Source organism: Acanthaster planci, linkage group LG21 (genome assembly GCF_054643075.1).
Source record: "Acanthaster planci isolate LZ-2023a linkage group LG21, COTS_SCS, whole genome shotgun sequence".
Classification (NCBI taxonomy): Eukaryota; Metazoa; Echinodermata; class Asteroidea; order Valvatida; family Acanthasteridae; genus Acanthaster; species Acanthaster planci.
In genome coordinates, this window is record NC_141797.1 from 5,566,734 (window position 1) to 5,586,733 (window position 20,000).

Here is a 20,000-nt window from a genome sequence, read left to right on the forward strand (position 1 = left end):
CAAGGAAAACGCAGCGAAGTAGCCATTCTCCCGAAAAAATTATGTAGTCCAAATGTCATCGTTCTTTCTGGGAAGTTGAACTCCTCCAAGGTGCTCGGGGCAGACAAATCAGACCAGCTTGGCAGAAAGTGAATAAAGTCACTCTGTGCCACCTCATCATGTTCAACCAAAGAAGGCAGGGGCAGGTTTCAGATATGAAACTTGAAGATTTCCACAAGCACAGCACAGCCAAACTGGAGGGGAATGCCTGTTGAGTGATTCAGAGCGCCAGCTGTGCAAGATGTTCCGTATTGTCGAAATGGATGGCAAGAGAGGCAAAACTGTTCCTGTATTTCTCAGCAATGAGGCAGTAGCGTGGTTGAATGCCCTTGTCGCCAGGAGACATGAAGCTGGAGTAGCCCAAGACAACAACTTCTTGTTCGCACGGTGTTGTTATGGCGGGAGAGGCCACATACGAGGGAGTGACTGTTTAGGGCATATGCAGATAAGGCTGGCCCTGACAATGCATCCATCCAGCATCCGGTCCACCAAACTCTGTAAACATGTAGCAACTGCATCTCAAATTCTTGCATTAAAGGAACATCAGCTTGAAACTCTAGCCAACTTCATGGGCCACGATCTGCGGGTACATCGCGAATACTACCAGTTACCAGATACTGTACAGCGGGTCACCAAACTGTCTTGACTTTTCCTGAGTTTGGAAAGGGGCAACCTGCCTTCCCAGCAGGGCAAATCCTCGGACGACATGCATGTAACTAGAGGTAAAGGCACCCTTTACTCAAACCATGTTCCGTCTACCCAACGCTTGACTCCAAACCAAGTGAACAAACCCCAGACTCACATTTTGTAGGGCATCATACCCTGCCAGAAACATTATCTTTCTTCCGAATCAATTAGATTTGGCAACTCTGTCTGTCGGTCGGTCTGTCTGTCTCTGTCTGTCACACGGGTGGGCTGACTTTTGAGTTGTCACCTACATTTCTAATGCCCTTTTCCTGCCTCTCTATATAAGGACAGCTTCCTGGTGATGCTCCATGACGCAGCAGGGAGCCCTCTTCGCCATCGAGACGAGTGAACCGCTGTCTCTTGACTACAGCGGAGAAGACAGACGTCCAAGAAGGCCTGCGCAAATTCTTCCAGTTGTGGAAATTTCCTAGTAAGCTGGACATCGAAGCAGCTTGCACTGTGGCACTGCAGACCCGTACTTGGAGAAACTTTTGTTGTAACACAATGAAGTTGTAGCCAAGTAAAGCTATGATATGCCGCACTACCCATTCTCTGGAGAATATTAATGATGAACCTTACGGTAGTATGCCAATAACGTAACCTAATTTTACTGGCCTAAACAACCAAAAACTTGCAATGTGTGTGATGTGTTCGGTGTTATAAGCTGCCCTCACACGGACAAAAAGCCCTCCGTCTGATAGTTTTGGAAGTATATGCCCTCCATCTGCAGTGTCTACATGTATGGGTATATGTGCAGGCGTGGCATACACAGTGTCGACCTCTGCACAAAAGAAGTCCACATAATGCAGGGTGCGATAGCGTTATGTGGACTCCCACACGTCCACACAATGTTTTCCCCTCTCTGAAAAACAGTTTCAGAGGCATTTTGGGGTCAAGGTTATCCGTAGCAAAATGAAGAGGAACAGTCCAAGAACTCATCATCAAAAATCTAGCTCGAAGGAATTATCCTAAATGTGGAAAAGGAGCATTTTCCTCAAGTTTCCTTGACCACAGGAGAACAAAGGAATGTCCACACTTTGTATGTAAAACTGGTATGGGTGTGTTAACTAACTTCTCAGAAATAATTTCATTTACATAGCGGGTATCTTTTAAAAAATGCTTCGGTGTGTATAGCAATCGCAAATTGAATGTTCATTTGTGATTGAGGTAAACAAGAACAGGAATTGGTTTTTGTGATTTGAAAAACAATGAAAAACAATGAAAACAACTTAAAGCCTGCTTTCATCGTTTTGTGGCCACTTTTGCGACGTATACTTACAGCACTGCTGTTCATCAAATCCGTAGGGACAGTTCTTCAAACCATTGCAAACAGCTTGAGATGAAATACAGAGCGTTGAATTCTCACATTGAAAACTGAGTTCACCTGAACACTCACCCGGCCCTGCAGAATATGACAGCCGAAACAGCTGTTTAATGTGAATCAAATACAGAAAAAATATCACAAAGTAAAAGCCTCATTCCTGTGTGTTTAAAATTGTCGTTTCATGAGCAAGCAAACTTGAAAGGTACAATTTTATGCTGAAATTATTAATAACTGACTGAAGTGATTTGAATTGAATTGAATTAAGGTTTATAACCCTTCAAAGAAAACATACGTGACTATGATGACTAGTTCTCCTTGAAAGAAATGCCTAACAGCGAGCAGTAAGACAAAACTCCTTGCCATTGGAACTGGCCGTGCGTCTTTTAATTGAAATTGGCCTAATGAAGCTTTTGTCATTACTTATTCCTATCGCAGTATTTTGAAACAGATGTGTGTGGAAAGCGAAAACTGGAATACTTGGAGAATAAACCATGTGCAACATTCACTTATTAATGAGTAAAACCACTAAAGTTACTCATCACATTACAAGTTTTGTCTTTGGGCCTCCAAATATAAATGATATAAATTTCCCAGAACAAACAGTACAATGTACATGCATATGCTTACAGATTTCAAATGCCTCAATCATCATTTTGAATCCTCCCCTCTGCTTTAACGCGTTGGTTTTCATTGTCACATTGATGATAGGAAGCCTTGAAGTTACCCTCTTAACGGGTGTGGTCCCGCTCAAGAGCAATTCGTTTCCTGAGCCTGTCGCTAAGTCACCGAGCTCTAAACCAGGTCCCTCCATTGTAACGACGTCGTACTGGCGTTCAGTATTAAAATCCAAGATGCGGATGACGATGAATCCACTAGAAGCTCGAAACTCCCACTGGCAGCTCAGGTCGTTGGGATACAGATCGGGGTAATTAGGAGAGGTGAGAGCGTAAGGGACGTTCTCCTCCAGGTTGATTGTCCTCTGACAATTATCTGATGCACACGGCCATTGTGGAGCAAACCAAAATTAGTACCATGTAAAAGCGTTGGGAATGATCTGTCTTTACATGAAAAACAACAGGCTCTGGGCTTGCCAAGTTGCAATGAACAGGAGTTCGAAGAAGAAAAGGTTTATTTCTTTGAAAACAACTACCCGGTTTTCGCCGGATTCTTTAAAAAAAATACTTCTTAGGTGAGTGGGAAAGACAGTAATCGGAATATTTATTTATCAAAGTACGAGCACAAAAACCCTAAGAGAACAACACCAGCAAAAAAACAAGGATGTCGGGACCATGAGTGAGGTTGTTGACCCCCCCATCGTGTCCAATGAGCCAGAAGCCGCATTTACTTTTGAATTGCCCCCGACATCAAAAGCTGGATACGCCGTTTGGTTGAAAACTAACTTGGAGCATGTCGGTGATGTAAACAATAGCCTTTTTCCAATGAACTTTATCCATCATGAAAATAGAGACATTGTACTTGATCCTATGTGCAGTTTGATGTTCAGGTAATTTGCTATGTTCAGGAGAGGTAGATTAGAACTTCATTTTTGGAAAACACCCTAGCGTTAGATCGCTGAACATTTTAAAGCTTCTGTTCAGCTTCTGACTGATACCCAGCAAGAGGCTAAAACCGTACCGTCCTAAAAGTCCGCGGTCAGATTGGGACCTAGATTCCGGGCCCCAGGGGGCCTGACCCATTACGGGTCAGCATGCACCGGCATAAATTGACACAGTTGGTGGATCTGAGATTCTTGCAATTGGTGCAGTTGTAGGTACCCAGAAACGAGTAGGCCTAAACTGAATCCTGACTCCAAAGTTAATCCGGAAGTCTCATGCCAAAACTGACCTAAACCAGCCGAAAGTCTGGGTTAATTTTGCCCAAAAAGTAGGGTTCCAAGTCATCCATATTCAGGACGTTTGCCAAACCGGCATGTCTGGGTTAAGGTGACCTGGAAAGGGGTTAAACGCAGTTTGACCCAGAGCTGGGTCAGAAGTGATGACCCTTTTCTGAATCAAGCTGGCCCAGAAAGGGTCACAAAGAAATTGACCCGGAGGCCGAAACAAAATCTGACCCGGGACTTTTTAGAGTAGTATGGGCAAACTCGGTGGGCTTGACGGTCAGCCTATAACGGGGCCCTGATAATGTTGATGGAATGGGAGTTTGCAGATAATTATCATGATATTGGACACTTAAACAGACATAGTTATTCCGGAGTAAAACATCACTCCGAGATTCCTGGATTACCATGGAAAGGGGGGAAGTCCTTTCCTGCAAAAAGTTGATTCTTGAAACCAATCACTGCCTTTTTCTTGTTGACGTAAAGTTTGAGGACATTATAGATAAAATCCACTGTCCCATGTGCATCCATGATACAGTCCTCTATACTCTTGACATGGCTTTTAAAACCGCAAAAGGCGCAGTAGGACAAATTGAAATTTATATCTCTGTCGTCAGCACATATATGGAATCCTATGAAATTACTGCGAATGAGCATCAGGTGGTAGGGTATCAATCAGAAACAAAAGTGGACCACGCTACGATCCCTGGCGAACTCTGAATTCAAAAGTGAGGATGCTGAGAAGTCTTAATTGATGTGGACATGCTATGTTCTTGTCAACTGATGCAACGTGAACCACGCACTTGAGAGAAGCATCAGACACTCCGGGAATCCTTCCCGTCCGATCAAATTGGACTTAATTGTTACTTAGGTGAAGCAGGGCAGTTAAGGATAATAACGTGTCACTTTCCATGGTCCACGTGACACCATCACCATGATCCCAAAGGAGAGCCATTTCAGTTCTGTGAAAATGCTTATACGTTGACTGTATATCATGGTCATCAGGAACCCAAGGTTGAAGATTGAGATCAACAATCACAAGAATTTCTTAAGCAACCGTGAAATCTTACAACACTTTAGAAATGTTCCAAGAAGCTCTTGGGCTTTTGTTGATTTTGTGTAGAAGGAAGGAGTCTTTAAATGACAAAAAGCATCAAAATTTAAGTTCCCGTAGAGAAGACACTTTCCATAATTTCCATTACCAACAAGCTATGTTTCAGAGAGGGCAAATATGTCAATTCATAAGTGGTGACGTATATGTAATAATGCGATAGGGCGATTAACTCAACAGTGAAAGGAGTTAAAGGCAATTTATATTTTAGTTTATCGCCCGTCTTACTTCTGTTTCTCCTCTTGTACGTTATTACATTCAGTAGATGCACAGAACAAACCGTTTTTGAACGAATCAGCAGCCAGATAATGAAGTTCTTGTGTTTGTTTTGCTGAGTACTCATGTGTGTAAGTGATTCATTGGAGTAAGCGAGCATGCTTGGTCAGTCCACGAAGCAGAGATCAAGAAACAGTGGCAGTTTGCCCAGAGAAGGTGCCACTGACAACTACGTGCAAATTGACCTTGTGAGATCTTCTTGTAAAAATGAGACGTTGCTAGTGATGAGCTTCAGGCGAAGAGAAATTGATTGTAAGATACAGTTTGTAAATTTCATGTGGATCGCTCCATAACACGCCAAATGAGTCACTGTTGATAATCGAGATGACAGCAGATACGTTCAAGCATGGCTTCTATTCCCATATGATTTATGCAGCGCACATATGAGAGTGTAGCCCACACCTAACATTCAGCAAGTTATTCTTAATATGTTAACATGGGTGTAAATGTTTGCAGTGGCTTAACGTGAGTGGATGAGTGTGTTCCTGGAAGCCAAACCCGTTTCAAAGCCGCATTCTACTGTTGTGCTGCCGTAGAAATATTACCACCGAGCTTATAGTGTGGATTTTAGAGCACACGCTACCTCGCAGAGTATGACCCACGTCATTTCCTTCCAAACACTGACACCAGGATGTCATTAAGAAAACAAAAACTGTGAACTCTTAATGGCGTGCAAAGTTAACATTTAGTCCGCGTACACAGATATCTTTATACCTAGACGTAACAACTTAACATTTATTCCCGGAATAGAGATATTTCTATGGTAATAGAGATATCTTTATTCTTAATAGAGATATCTCTATAAATAATATATATATATCTTTATTACTTAGAGATGTCTCTTTTAATAATGGAGATATCTACATTAATATATCCCGCTTCCAAGGGCAGCAGTGGAACAGCCAGGAAGTCTTATACCGTCTGGCTAAACATAGGAAAGGTCTAGGCGTTGGTGTTCTATCGTAGAAAAGCCTCTTCTTCAATTGCCTTTGTCCCCTAATCCTTATCGATGTTTGACTGAAAGCATGCCCCACATTTAATTCCAAGTATTTATTACAATATGTGAAAAAATACCGCATTTCCAGAATATTTCACAAAAAGAACAGGAATTAACAGCCTGGATACTTAATCACTGTAAACAAGCGCTTGTGCAATAAACAAAAGAGAGGTGATTGGGCTAAAAATGCAGTTGGGATAGGTACATCGTTGGGATTGTCCGTGAGTAAGCAATGGACAGTTGTAATTGTTTTGGATCATCGGCAGGTTACAAGTGTAAATAATTAATAATACAAGCCCAAAGCCTTGGACAATGAACGCTATTATTTGTTCTTTCATTCGACAGGCAATTTAAGCTTATGTTCTTCAGGATTTGTTTGTTTGTGATTTGTTTTGAAAATTAAAAGCTCTTTTCATTGCTTCCAGTCAGATGAGATCGTCAGCCTGACGGTTTGCAGACCCAATACAAAATCCACTTACAACAGTGTTGTTCATCGAAGGCGAAGGGACAGTCCTTTAAACCATCACAAACGGTACGGGATGAAATGCAGAGCGTTGACCCCTCACACTGGAAATCAGGCTCGCCGGAACACTCACTCGGCGCTGCGAAAAAATCTGATTTCAACTGTTTGCACAGAAATGACAATATTGCACGGCAACAAAACCGAAACATTGTTAACCTAAACTTCATTAAGTTTAATGAAAAACACAAACGATATTTTGAGCAGTGACTTAGCCCGGGGGGGGCTTGGAGCACGTGTACCCCCAACAAGCATATATGTGTGCAAACGCCTTCAATTGTGGACTCCCTATTGTTCCTCTTTTGTTCGTACTTCATGAACTTTTTCGGAAGACCTCCCATATGTTTTGTACACGTTTTCGAACCGTGGACTCTTCGGCAACCGTGGACCATATTGTCTCCTATTGTTATAGGTCCACGATTGAAGGCGTTTACACACTCACACACACAAATTCCCGGTGCCCCACCCCCCAGGTACTTCCCACCGTAAAAAAACAAAACAAAAGAAAACAAAACAAAAACCCCCCAAAAACAAACAAACAAAAAAAAACAGATGAATGGATACTGAACAAAGCCAACAAAAACTTGCCCCCAAAACCACACCACAGAAAGCTGGTGTCCCGCAACGATGCTCCTGCTCCCTCCCCCCCCTCTGCAAAATCCTAGCTATGCCACTGATTGTGAGGATCAGTTGTTGAAAAATACATAGCAGCTATAGAGAAAAGGTAACGATGGCCGAAAACAATCTCTCTGATATACTAACATTTAGTTTTTTGGTTAATTTTGGATTAATTTCGGGTCGTGTTTCAGAAAATTTACAACGGTCATTGGGAATGTGGTCTTGTGATCACTTAGTGTTTAGGACCGTCGGACATCAGAGAAGAGAAGATTTTTTTATTTCGTTTAATAGGTGAGCGGGAGGGTCGAATTTTAGACATCAGCTATGTCGGTATGAAGAACCTGCGCGGTGATATAGGGGGGGGGGAGAAATGTCTTATTTTTTGAACAGCGGCAAGAGAAGATTTCTTTTCTTCTTTTATTTCAGAGCAGGAAAGGGGGCGCCCAAGATGCCAAGGACATGGGCCTCAGCTGAGGGCGTGCCCCCACTGCCTTAGTTACGCCACTGATCAGAGAGTAATCTGAAAGGCTTGCATGACCACCGTCAAGAATCTTGTGAGTAGTCATAACCCAAAACTCATATCACCCAATCTCTCATTAAAGATTTTTCCTGATTTGACGGTACACACGTTAGTAGAGACAGGCAAATTCTGGAATCTAATACATCTAATCAATTATTTTTGCCGTAAGAACTTATTGATTGTGGAACTTTTATTGAACAGAATCATGAGGATTCGATTCTCCGGGATGCAATTATAGATGACGTAACGTGAAACATCTACAAATCACACTGCAGATATTTTTCGGAATTGTTTTTGACCCCAGGCTTCCAAAGTATGAGTTTTCCATACTAAATGATACATGTACTTACTAGTTTCAAACGCCTCAATCTTCATTTTGAATCCTGTTCCCCGCATGAACGCGTTGGTTGTCATCGTAATATTTATCATAGGAAGCCTGGAAATTACCCTTGTAACGGGTGTGGTTCCGCTTAAGGCTACTTTGTTTCCCGGGCTTGTCGCCAAATCCCCAAGCTCCAAGCCTGGCCCTTCCACTGTAACGATGTCTCCAGATCTAAGGTGGAAATCCACGATGCTGATGACAATGAATCCACTAGAAGCTCCGAGCTTCCACTCGCAGCTCATGGAGTTAGGATACAGGTCAGGGTAATTTGGAGAGGTCAGATTGTAGACGGGGCTCTCTTGCAGGTTGATAGTCGTCTCTCCACATTCATCTGATGAACGTAGTCAAAAGGAAGAACAAAACAATAAACAAAACGGAAAGGAACTTGTTCACTGCCCATTATTTTCTTCCCAGCGCAAGGTACCAGGTGAATTGCTTAATCGTTGAGAGAAATTGAGATTAATACAATGTACCTGCATTCAAACAAGATTTTCTGCAGCGTTTGGGTTAAATGAAAAAAGGTTTCCTGCACATGCTTAAACAGATAATTATTGCCGCGGATGTAATTTTCTGGGAAACAATAGTTACGAATACGCCAGAAGGGCTGACGAGGATGGCTTTTGATGTTTATGGTCTAATAATCAACTTTGCTGCCATTGCATAATTGTGAAATTTATTTACTGGGGAAGCTGCAGGTGTGAGTATTTCGGGGAAGTCTCACTTTTTGGCGACACAGGATTTAGGACCCATGTAGCGTACATAATGTCTTGCATGCCTAATGCAAGCAAAACACTCATTCTGATCAAGTGTTCCTGTTTATTTCAACATGTGAATATGTTATTAGGGCATATAAAGTTCACGGTCTCGCACTTATAGGGGCCACTTGCATTGAGAATGCGTCAGTGGGAAAAATATAAGCTTGGAAAAAAATGGGTGTTTCTTGAGAGCAGCATGTCTGTTTTCAAACAAAGGGTGTCGTGATGACTGAAAGCCATTACTGGGAAAATCCTCAAGGATCGGTCCGGGCAAAATGCACTACAACGATCGTATCGGTGTGGGAGGGGGATTCCGCCACCGGCTTGGTGTCAAAAATGGAGAATAAAGAAATGTATGATTCAACTGAATAAACTTCCTACCAACAGGATGTGCTCCGGTTCCGGGTAAGGACACGCCGAAACAGGCCAAAACAAGAGTCAAAGCAGTCATCAAAACCATCTCTGAAAAAAACAACGGAAAAATATCCATAGCAGCGTTATCTGGAATCACCCTCAAATTAGAAATACTAAGGTCAATCGGAGGAGTGGGGGAGAAGTCATTGACCACTGGATAACTGGATTATCTAGCCCCCTTTTTGTCTTTGATGCTTAAGGTAAATGAATATTTTATAAGAAAAATTGATAAAGTATCAAGGTAAAAGGAAAACAATCAACACAACAGAACCTCTTGTATAAAGATAAAGACGCCAGATCCAGCTGAATCTGGAGGAGTTTCATGCGGCAATACTGACGACTTCTTCTTTGAGGACGGAATATTGAATTCGGTTTTATACAGATCGACTTTGAAGAATCAGCGGCTTTGTAATACAGCGCGGGGGCTACTGCAAATGACTATATGATGCGTTACCATGTCACCGGATTCATCCATTCATCACACGCTATTAATTAACCCTGAGCAGCGCATCCTAGCCTAATGCGGTTTTCCGTACTGTTTTTTTGGGAACCATAAGCGATATACGTACGAGTTACATGAATCACATTTCCATATCCGTATCATTTGCCACAATTCATCACATTTTCGGTGAACACTCATCGCAATTTACGTACATGCACAGACCCAAGGAACACCTGAAAACGTGCGTATGGAAAAGCGCGCATTTTGTTCATATGAAGGGTTAATGGATCCATCGATCTCTATTGTACAGACTTCATCATGGAGATCAATGAATAGATCATACAATATAGGGGCTGTGCATTAAGTACGACTTCTTGGACCCCCCTTCCTCCTGTATGCATGGCTTACGCAATGGCTCCAACCTCCCTTCCCGTACACAAACGCATTCCAGATATCTTTGTGTCATGAGTAATGTTGCGGTTTACTAATAATGGGTGTTGGCACGGGAGGATAATTGATGAGGTGGACTGTGTTTGAATGGGTTTTTTTTCGGCACAGAAAAGCTGATTCTGGTATTTATTTGTATATGAGAAAGTGTATTGATATGGGGAAGATTCATTGATGGCAGATTTCAGTTTGCGCATAATACGCACTGGCTTGAAAGCCCCTTTACGAATGGTGTACGCAACGGCACCAACTCCACTCGTGCATACGTACTTTATGGACGGCCACATATTACTTTACGAGCAAGATATGTCATACTTATGTCTGAATTATTATGGTAATAACAAATCATAAGATGGTAGTCTTTGTTAAAGGTTGTGTAGAACAGTAATTATTCTAATTTCATTCAGTGTGATCAATATTGATACTAATTCGACTGTTGTTTTAGTATCAAGCAAGTGTTGCAGCGCAGTCAAACTTCTGATTCGACGAGTAAACATAACGTTAACCGGATAACAGAACACGGAACGGTATTTTTGTATTAACACATAAGGTGGATACGGTCAGTATGCCACAGTGCGGTTTGATTTGGACACGTTTTCCATGTTAAATTGTTTACCGTATTGTTTACCAAATGATCAGCAATTATCGTTTGGTTTACCAGCCTACACGATTGCTGAGAAATTCTTCTGTTGGCAAAGAAAAAAACAGTTATTATTAAACTATTGACAATAACCATTTAAAACAATAACAAAAGTTATACAATATACTCAGTAATATTTACAAAAATATTCACCTAAATACCAGCGGCCGTTATGTGGTACCAGCGGTCGTATTTTTGGTACTCGGAATGTATTTCGAGCATAGGTTACAAGCAAAATGGACCACTGTTGACAAATAAACGCTGAACGAACTTTGCCATGGCTGCAACTGGTGCATGTACATTAACCCTAACACTACAGTCCTGAAATTCTCCAAATATACTGTGTACATACACAGATTCGCTTTAAAATGTCTAAACGTGATGCCTTCCCAATGTTTTGATTCGAAATTACCATACAGACCACCAGTTAACCTTTGACCAAAATATTTTACAGTAAACATGAGATAGGCCCATGACTGGCAACGTTTGGTGGCTATCTCCGGCACATGTGAGGAAACAAAGACATTTTTTCCATTTCCAGGAAAACGAGTGCCCCTCGCCCACATCAGCCAATCAGACAAAACAAGCTTCCCAGAAGTCTATGACTGACAAAGTTTGGCAGAAATTGATGGGACAATTTAAAGGAACAAATACATTTTGTTCGTTTTCCAAATAATGACCACTACTGACCACTAAGTGAACTTGGACCCGAATCCGCTTATATCTTTCTTTAGATATGAAAGCATTGCCTGAAATCGACAGACAAATGCGGCTGAAATTTCCCTTTTTCACCAAATGACCCTGATCCCTCGGTGACATTTAGCCAATTTTTGTCTACTCTCTTTATAGGTCTCAGTCTTTAGTGAGAAATAAATGACCCAGTTAAGCCTTCATCCGACAAAGAATGTTACCTACTGTTTTGTCTAAGGGTATGGTGATCTGAAACGTCGTGGTTTAATTTTTGAACTTCATTCTCCAACCTTCTGACTTTGTGTGTCAGTTCTCAGCACATCCCACTTTAACTTTCTCTGCCGTGATTCAACTTGAACTGTCTTAGTTCGATTTTGTAAACGTCGCATTTCAAATATCCAAACCCTGAACTTGAGCTTTTCAAACGTCATGGTTTTACTTTCCGTGAAGATGCATTATCTTTTATCACCTTTCATCAACGTCCAGTGGTTAACTGTGCAAAACGTGCTCGTCTCTAGCGTCAAGGTCATTTCCGAATTTCTTGTCAACGGACTAATATTAGGCGTTAGTCCATGGCATAGACCACAGCAGTTTCCACAGAATCGTGTGTAATTTCGAAATCCATCCAATTGATTTGGACAATCCCACATACGAATGTACACAGACTGTGGTATGTGTAGCGTCACTAGCGCGTTATACTTGACGTACAAGAAACACTGGTCAAAGTTTAACGATGACTTTACAAATGTTAATTTGAAAAATTAAACCACTAAGCTGTTAAACCATAACGTGTGAAAAATTGAACCACAACGTTTAGAGTTGAATAACAACATTTGCGTGTCCATTTTAGGACATTGTAATTATAAGGGATAAGTTATAAATTTTGTTTTCAGTGGTGAACACGCTATTTTTTTAAATTAATTCTGTTTCTTTATAAAGTCAGCAAATTTTTGCATGAACTATGATCGCGCTTCGAATTACTTTTCCGTAGTACCATAAAGGTTGTGGTTCCAAATAGCAATTTAATACAAAAACAACGACGTAAAAACTGACGAAAACCAGTACAGATGTGAATCATAATTACCTGTCATATAAAAAGGCTTCACGCTGTGTCCAATTATGTCCTTGGGCATTTATTAATAGACGTTGGCATGGCAACTAATAAGAAGTCTGCAATCAGCAAGCCCAGTTTTCAGATAAATAGTTTACATTGTGCCTAGCCAACCAGAAATTTGGAGGTCATATACATGCAGAAATCGTCTCTAATTTGATGCCTACTGCATGATAATCTTATTTGTAAATAGATATTAAATACCACTTTAGGAAAACACTTTTAACATACATTTTAGCATTGGAAACAATATCGATACACATTCTTCAAGCGTCATTTTAAAGCTTATCCACTGTTAAAATACAACGGTATCAATTGTTGAAAAAAATAAGTTTCAGATTGTGTGCTTACCAAATTGACATGAAAATAGCTGAGTTGAACATCCCAGAAAGGACACACACATACAAATACTCCTATCAGGCCTGGTAAATAATTGTTCGTTGATAACAACAATTCTTATTAGGTAATGCAAAAGAGTATATACATGTAGTCTCCCTATCTAGCTTTCCATGATAAAGAATATTTTCAGTCATTGTTCAAGATGAGTTAGGTTGAACATCATAAAAAAATACATAATACCCTCGTAGTAAAGATGAGCTTCATCTTATAACATTGTATATTGCGCATTTTACAGCTTCCCTCGGTAGTGAACACTGTATGTTTCAAGATACCGCGCATTTTACAGCTTCTTTGGGTAGTGAACATTGTATGTTTCAAGATACTGCGCATTTTACAGCTTCCTTGGGTAGTGGACATTGTATGTTTCAAGATACTGCGCATTTTACAGCTTCCTCGTCATATATAATCTTTATTTTATTAGACTCGATTACCTGAGTAGGCCTACCCTGCTTGTTGATTCCTGTACTGTCATGCCGGCATACGGAAAAAAATACTCGTTGCCATGATTACGGCAGTAGCCATCCTCTTGTATGACATTTGATCATTGATTAGATGATTAGTCATTTGCATGAGCTTTTGCGCTGTTGTAACATGTGCTTGACTGCTGATTTGGACCACAATTTGTGGGTGCTTTGGTATATCAAGTCGAACGTGCCTGCAACTAAAGCTAGGTGTGTGCACCTTTTAGAAAGGTCTGACATGCAGGTGATTTTTTATCTCTAACATTGCAACTCCCACATCAAAATATAAGGTTTAAATGACGAAATAAAAAAGGCAAAGGGAGACATAAGGGCAATATTCGTCCCAGTACAACGGGTAGGCCTTCACTTTTCCCTGAGATAATCACACAAATCACAGAAATGACGAATGATGGACCCGGTTGCTCAGAATATTTTCGAAGTTTATATGTGTACAGTTTGTATTTCCACCACTGGTATGGACGGTCAGGCTGTAAGTCTCTCCTGAACAGAAAGAATAATGCTCAAGACAGCGTCACTTCATTCCCTGCATGCGTGATAATGCGGTTGGAACCGTACAAAGTCTGAAACAAAACATGTATTTAGTTGTTTCTTACCCACGCTGCTTATTAAAGCCACTATAGATCATCTTCAACTCCAACTCTCATAAATCTCATCATATTCATCCTCACCCTCAACAACTTCTAATTTAATGCACTCTACCTCTGGATGCAAGGCAAAGCTATTGGCACAGCCCAAGTACGCCACGATATTTATAGGCGTATTAGAGTCGAGAATCCTGTCGTAAACCCCACAACCCCCTCAACAACTGTGCTTAACGGTCGACTTGTCGGCCAATTTGACAAGAAGACGGTCTAGTTGTCCTATCAGTCGATTTGTCTCAACAGTCAAGTTGTCCTAGCCCCTCAAGATCTACTGACTTCATGCCTGAAGGCTTTTCAAAATGATCGGCCAAACGATGTAGGCCATATAAACCTATCAGCATGCAAAACGTGGTACCTGCATCAACAGCGACCCGACTGGCCCAACCTTTCCCATTAATGTCCACTACAGTTCGGGCAAAAGGTTTACATGTGCATGGTAAAACAAAAACAGTTTCCCTCAAATGTCACAACTTCACTCGTTCTTACCAACTTTTCTTTTCATGGGAACAGACAAGATGGGTCTCTATACTAAACTTATACGTATACTTAACTTATTATACATGCCTTACCCATAACTTATTCAACATATGCCAGCGTATTCGCCAATTTTTTTCATACGTCGGCATACGCTGGCTAAATCGTCAAGGTGTGACGATTAAGGCTACATTTACCAGTCAAATTCAACTTTAATACTGTGCTTTAATAAAGTACGGAAGTGCAACAACTACACACAATCATGCACATACAAGCGAGCTTCTACGAGAGTTCATGAACAAATGACCGAGGATTTGAACTCATAATGAAAATGTTGTATTTTAATGGCTCAATCCCATTACATTGGCAAAATTTTCCTGTTGCATGAGCTGAAGAAAACATAAAAAAGACGTAAATGATAATAGACCTTCGAAATAATGGCATTTCAAAACACGATCCACAAAGAACACGCTCTTTTTAATTTCAGTCTATAGCCAATGATACAGATTTCCACTGTTGCAAAGAAGAGCAAATGAAAATTTTGAAGTTAGACAACAAAAAGAGGTCCAATGTTTTTCCAGTTTGGTGCGCAGAGTTGCTCCTTCACGTGCTAGAGAAAGTGGATCTGTCGCATATTGGACTAATGCACGTTACCTTAAAATTTCCCCTGTCATGATGCTTTTCCTATCATCAAACCTGAACTCAATTTTATTTTTTATTTTATATTATAGACTTGTTGATATATCCTCTAAATGGAGAAATCGTTTCATGGCAAACAGTCTTGAAATCTAAAACGTGTTAACAACAGAAACTCCACGTAACGTAAGTTACATATAGGAAAAATGGGTCAATTTAATAACGTGCAAGCCAACATCGAGTCTGCGGGTTTTTTGTACGAAGCGTATATAGGACATGACTAAAAAAATATTCTGCTTTCTATTTCGCCAGGGCAGATTATCATTTCGCCCGGAGCTGATTAATACCCAGGAGACTGGGTGTGTATATAATGTATATATACACGTTTTTGTATAAAGAAAAAGAAGAAGAAGATGTTTAAGTCCTTTTTCATTCAAAATCAATTCAATTGCAAAGTTTCTCATGAAGTGTACCTAGAGTTTGCTTTTCGGGGGAGGAGCCAAAGATTGGGGTTGGGGGAAAGGGCAAAATGATATTTTTCTACAAATTGCAGTCCATTTTTTCTTTGGTCTGTCCCCCGCCCAAAAAATAAGGCCGGGCGGTTTTTGCCCTGTTTCTATGCACATCGGCACTCCAGTATCATTACATGGAGACTTAGCAGCTTAGAAACAACAATGGCGTCTATCAGTACAGGTTATGTGAGATTTCTGTTTGAATATTTATGAAGTGAAGCAAAACAAATACAGCATGGTTTATTTCGGGAGAATAGACGGAAATACTGGTCCCTCGGCGTAGGTCAGTTTGATTACCTCCCAACGCGAATAGTTAAGCTGACCTACACCTCGGGACCAGTTTTTCCCACTTATTCCCCCCAATCCATGCTGTATTTGTATGATACCAAATAGAATGGCTCCGTGCCCTTCCGATTATATCAAGGGTGGTTAACCATCAAATGTAAAAAAGGAGTGTGTTTTCCCGATTCTTATTAACTACTGGCTTTTGTAAAGTGCGGGAGTGAATCGATGAGATACGGAAAAGGGGGTAGTGTGTACGTTTTCCTGAAAAGGCAAAACTTCTCTTTGCATTATAAAAATTTACTTAAAAAGAAATGGTGTTAGAGGCTTTTTGGAATTAAGAAATTCAGACATTGACTGCAAAAGTTGATTAATTAAACGCCCTGCACAAACAGGTTATTCTTAAACTGCCATAATTTGCTACACATTGCACTGTCCACTCCCTACTCTGACTGTTATTAAGGATTATTTGTTCACGTTAGGCCCTACCTTCATGCCTTCGTGAAAACTTAAAAAAAAAGAAAAAGTAGTGAAACGCTGTCGGCAAGATGCGTGGTTCCCGTTTTGCCACTTAGACTAAGACTACCACTAAAACGTAGTCCTACCGTGTATTAGATACACCAATTTCGGAAATTTTGTAAATGAATTAGTAATAGCAACAGTCGTTTTTGAGCGGAATAGAACGAACATTCAAATCCCCATTTCTATTTAACAATTACGAATTCTATTTCAAGGAGCTCGGGTGCATTCAGTCGTATAGAATCAGCGTTCAATTTCCTGGTATTGCATTAGTTTAGTACATTGACGTTCATTTTTGCGCGAAATTGAATGTACCTCTGCAATCTTGCATTCATCTGAGTTTGAACTCAGTAGAGCTATTTCGCAAAATGTGAAGTCGATTTCGCACGAAGTGTTATACATTCATGAGTAACATGACATTTATTATCAAAGTGGTGTCATGATTTGTGTAACCTTTTACATCCTGATCGAATTGAACGTATATTGTGCGAGTTTAAATTACAGCAAATGAAAATGAATACTCACTTCCGAAGGGTCACGGTAAAAGACATAAAATTATTTTCAGCGAATAAGTCTTAGTGCACATTTGTTGGAATTGGCAGAGAATACGTCGATCCGAAATCCTAGTCACGTATTGTAACCTCTTTAATGAAACGTAATGCACATTTGTTTTTATTTCAAGGGTGCAAAACGAAGTCGAATGCTTGTTATTACGAAATTACGAAAATGAAACTAGGTTTTAGGTCGTTTGAAAAATATACGCTGAAATGTAAGTTTATTTTACACATTAGATTGCGCATTTTCCGAAATTGGCCGGGAAAACCTATAGTTCACTTTTTACTGGTTTATATTTTTCGTATAAGCCAACCTCTGATGAAATTTAGAGAAATGGTAGGGCCTACTGTGAAATGCATTTACCCTTATCAGACTTGACCTCGAAACAGGGTTTTGAAGGAGAACTTCATCTCATAATAGTTTCACTGGGGTGATTAATGGAACAGGTATATTAAAATATTGGTAAGTGTGATATTTTATAGTTGCAACAAGCTGCACTTAATACACCTGTTGAACATCTCAATCAGACCAGGCAATACAGCTATTCCGCAGGATACTGATCGCGACTTGTTAAACAGCCGTATTCGTTGTATTTATGGTGGAGTATTCAAGTGCCGTTAGGCTAGGGTCAGATCGACCAGGATGATAACCCTGTCAGGCATTCGGACTGCTAAAACAAGCTAAAGTTAGCTCAGTGACAAGCTGGTGGCCACCGAGTCTCCAACACCCGTATTCAACACTGCAAAAGTCAATCCATACCACCTTATCAGAGTCCAACTAGCTGTCAACCAGAGTTGAATTCCCGTATTATTATTAGTATTATTCGGTTATAACAGCAAACTAAAAAGCCATTAACGGTGAAAGCGGGTGAGGTTCGAAATATTGTCAGCAAACCGATGATGCTCATCCCGCTTGCTCCTTTTCATATTCTCTTTGTTTTTTTTTATTTTCACAGGGAGGGGACAAGCTCCACCTCTCGCACAACGCCAATGGTCCCCACAGTACCCAATTATTTCTTGGTCCCGCCAATACATAAATACACCTACCGGTTGCTGCAGAGCTTCCAAAAGGTGAAATACATCAGCACTTCTCAAAAGCGATCTTCGTTAGCGAGCGACTGCCTGTCTAACAGAAAAGCAACTCGTGATCCCCCAGCGCGTTTCCAACACCACCGGGGCGGAATCGGGCAGATTGCACCTGCACGCTTTTGATTGGTAAATGCTTTTCTGCATTATCTTTTTTCCTTGACTTGCTCAAAGTCAACCACTGTTGTATTCAGTGAAAAGCATTCCAACTCCTCTTTACATCATCACGTTTTGTGACTGATAACATGACTGTGTAGTTTAGCTCGACATGGTTGCCCCTCTTTTAAACAACCTAAAAAATGCTACAATCCAGTTCTTACTATTTCTTTTTGAACAGTGGCTCTGTATACAAAGAGCTATTTTCATAGTTTCTCATCGCACAGGTGGGTTTTTGATCAAGAAGACAATATTACGAACTTAGGAAGGGGCTTTATTGAATTCGCTGACACTTCTGAATTTTTAACTAAAGAACATTCACCACAAAGGTAACAATAACATCAGTGATGAGGGCTCATGTGAATCAGAAAATGTTCAGAGGTATCCAGAGAGCCATGTTGAATTGATATGGCAGTTGCTCAAGCAAGTTTGGTAGCTTTTGGACATCATAATTATAACCCACAAAATAAGAAATAAATAAAATAAAAAAATAAACCTTTTTTTTTTTTTAAATATTGCCGACGTGCAGTCCTAGGACTACAGCAATGCGCCCGCTGACCAGAAACAGGAGACTTTTTGGGCCTAATAACGGATTTTGAAAAAAAATACTTTTTGAAAAATATACTCCAGGCCTTTTGTACATCCTGTTCCGTGCACTCCAAAAAAAATTAATAAAACAAGTCCATGTGTATACTTGAGTCGGACTTCCGTTCTCTTCCCTATAGATGGACTTCACATTAGCTCCGTCAGCGCATATCCGCATATCCAAAGCAGATAGGGTGCATTTCACAAATGGTTGTATTTCTGCACGCGAGTTCATCAGGCCCTAATATTTTTTTTTATCCCATGCAGTTTCTACAAAAAGACATGCCATAATCAGGAGGGATCATAGATACATTTCTGTGAATCCCGAATTTGAGACTGATAGTTTCCAGTTCGGATTATTTCTTTCACAAAAAGCAGCAGCTAATTGCGGGCCTATGTTAGGTAGAGGCGGGCGGCTACATTCAGAGCTGAACAGATAGTTTTACTATTGCTTTGGGGGTATCTTTGGGGAATGGCGAATATTTTTTTTTTGGCAACCGGTAAACAAAAAGTGATCTTCTGGCCATAATCTTCAATTTCCATTGAAAAAACGGAGGCCAACCTCTTCCAGAGAGTTACCAGGCGGCGATTTCGGTCGGATTTTGCACTGTTTTCTATGGGTACGTGTATGGTGAAGTGCAACCTGTAAAGACAAGATGGCAACAGACTAAAAGGGGGTGCTCTGTCCTTCTTCTTGGTTTTTTTATTTAAGGGCGGAGAAAATTAGCAGTTTTGTCTTTGGAAGTTTTCAAAACAGTACAGATTGCAGCCAATATCAGAGGAATGTACACCGTGTCTCTTTGGAGGGGTCTATTGACCATTTTGTCCTATCAAACTGCACAAGGGCCTGAAATTCCCACATAT

At 40.6% G+C, this 20,000-nt stretch overlaps 1 protein-coding gene and 1 pseudogene across 1 annotated transcript; one reads left to right on the plus strand and one right to left on the minus strand.

Moving 5' to 3' along the window:
- Window positions 1–158: 158 nt before the first annotated feature.
- LOC147795724 (uncharacterized) lies at window positions 159–2,555 on the plus strand (annotated as a pseudogene).
- Window positions 2,119–18,428, minus strand: LOC147795725 (membrane frizzled-related protein-like). Its single transcript, XM_087131459.1, has 6 exons — window positions 18,357–18,428; window positions 9,448–9,528; window positions 8,280–8,642; window positions 6,751–6,873; window positions 2,678–3,040; window positions 2,119–2,153 (listed from the first exon to the last, which is right to left on the minus strand). The coding sequence occupies exons 2-6, from the start codon at window positions 9,524–9,526 to the stop codon at window positions 2,119–2,121; spliced, it is 963 nt and encodes a 320-aa protein (XP_086987585.1). The 5' UTR covers window positions 9,527–9,528; window positions 18,357–18,428.
- Between the last annotated feature and the right edge of the window lie 1,572 nt (window positions 18,429–20,000).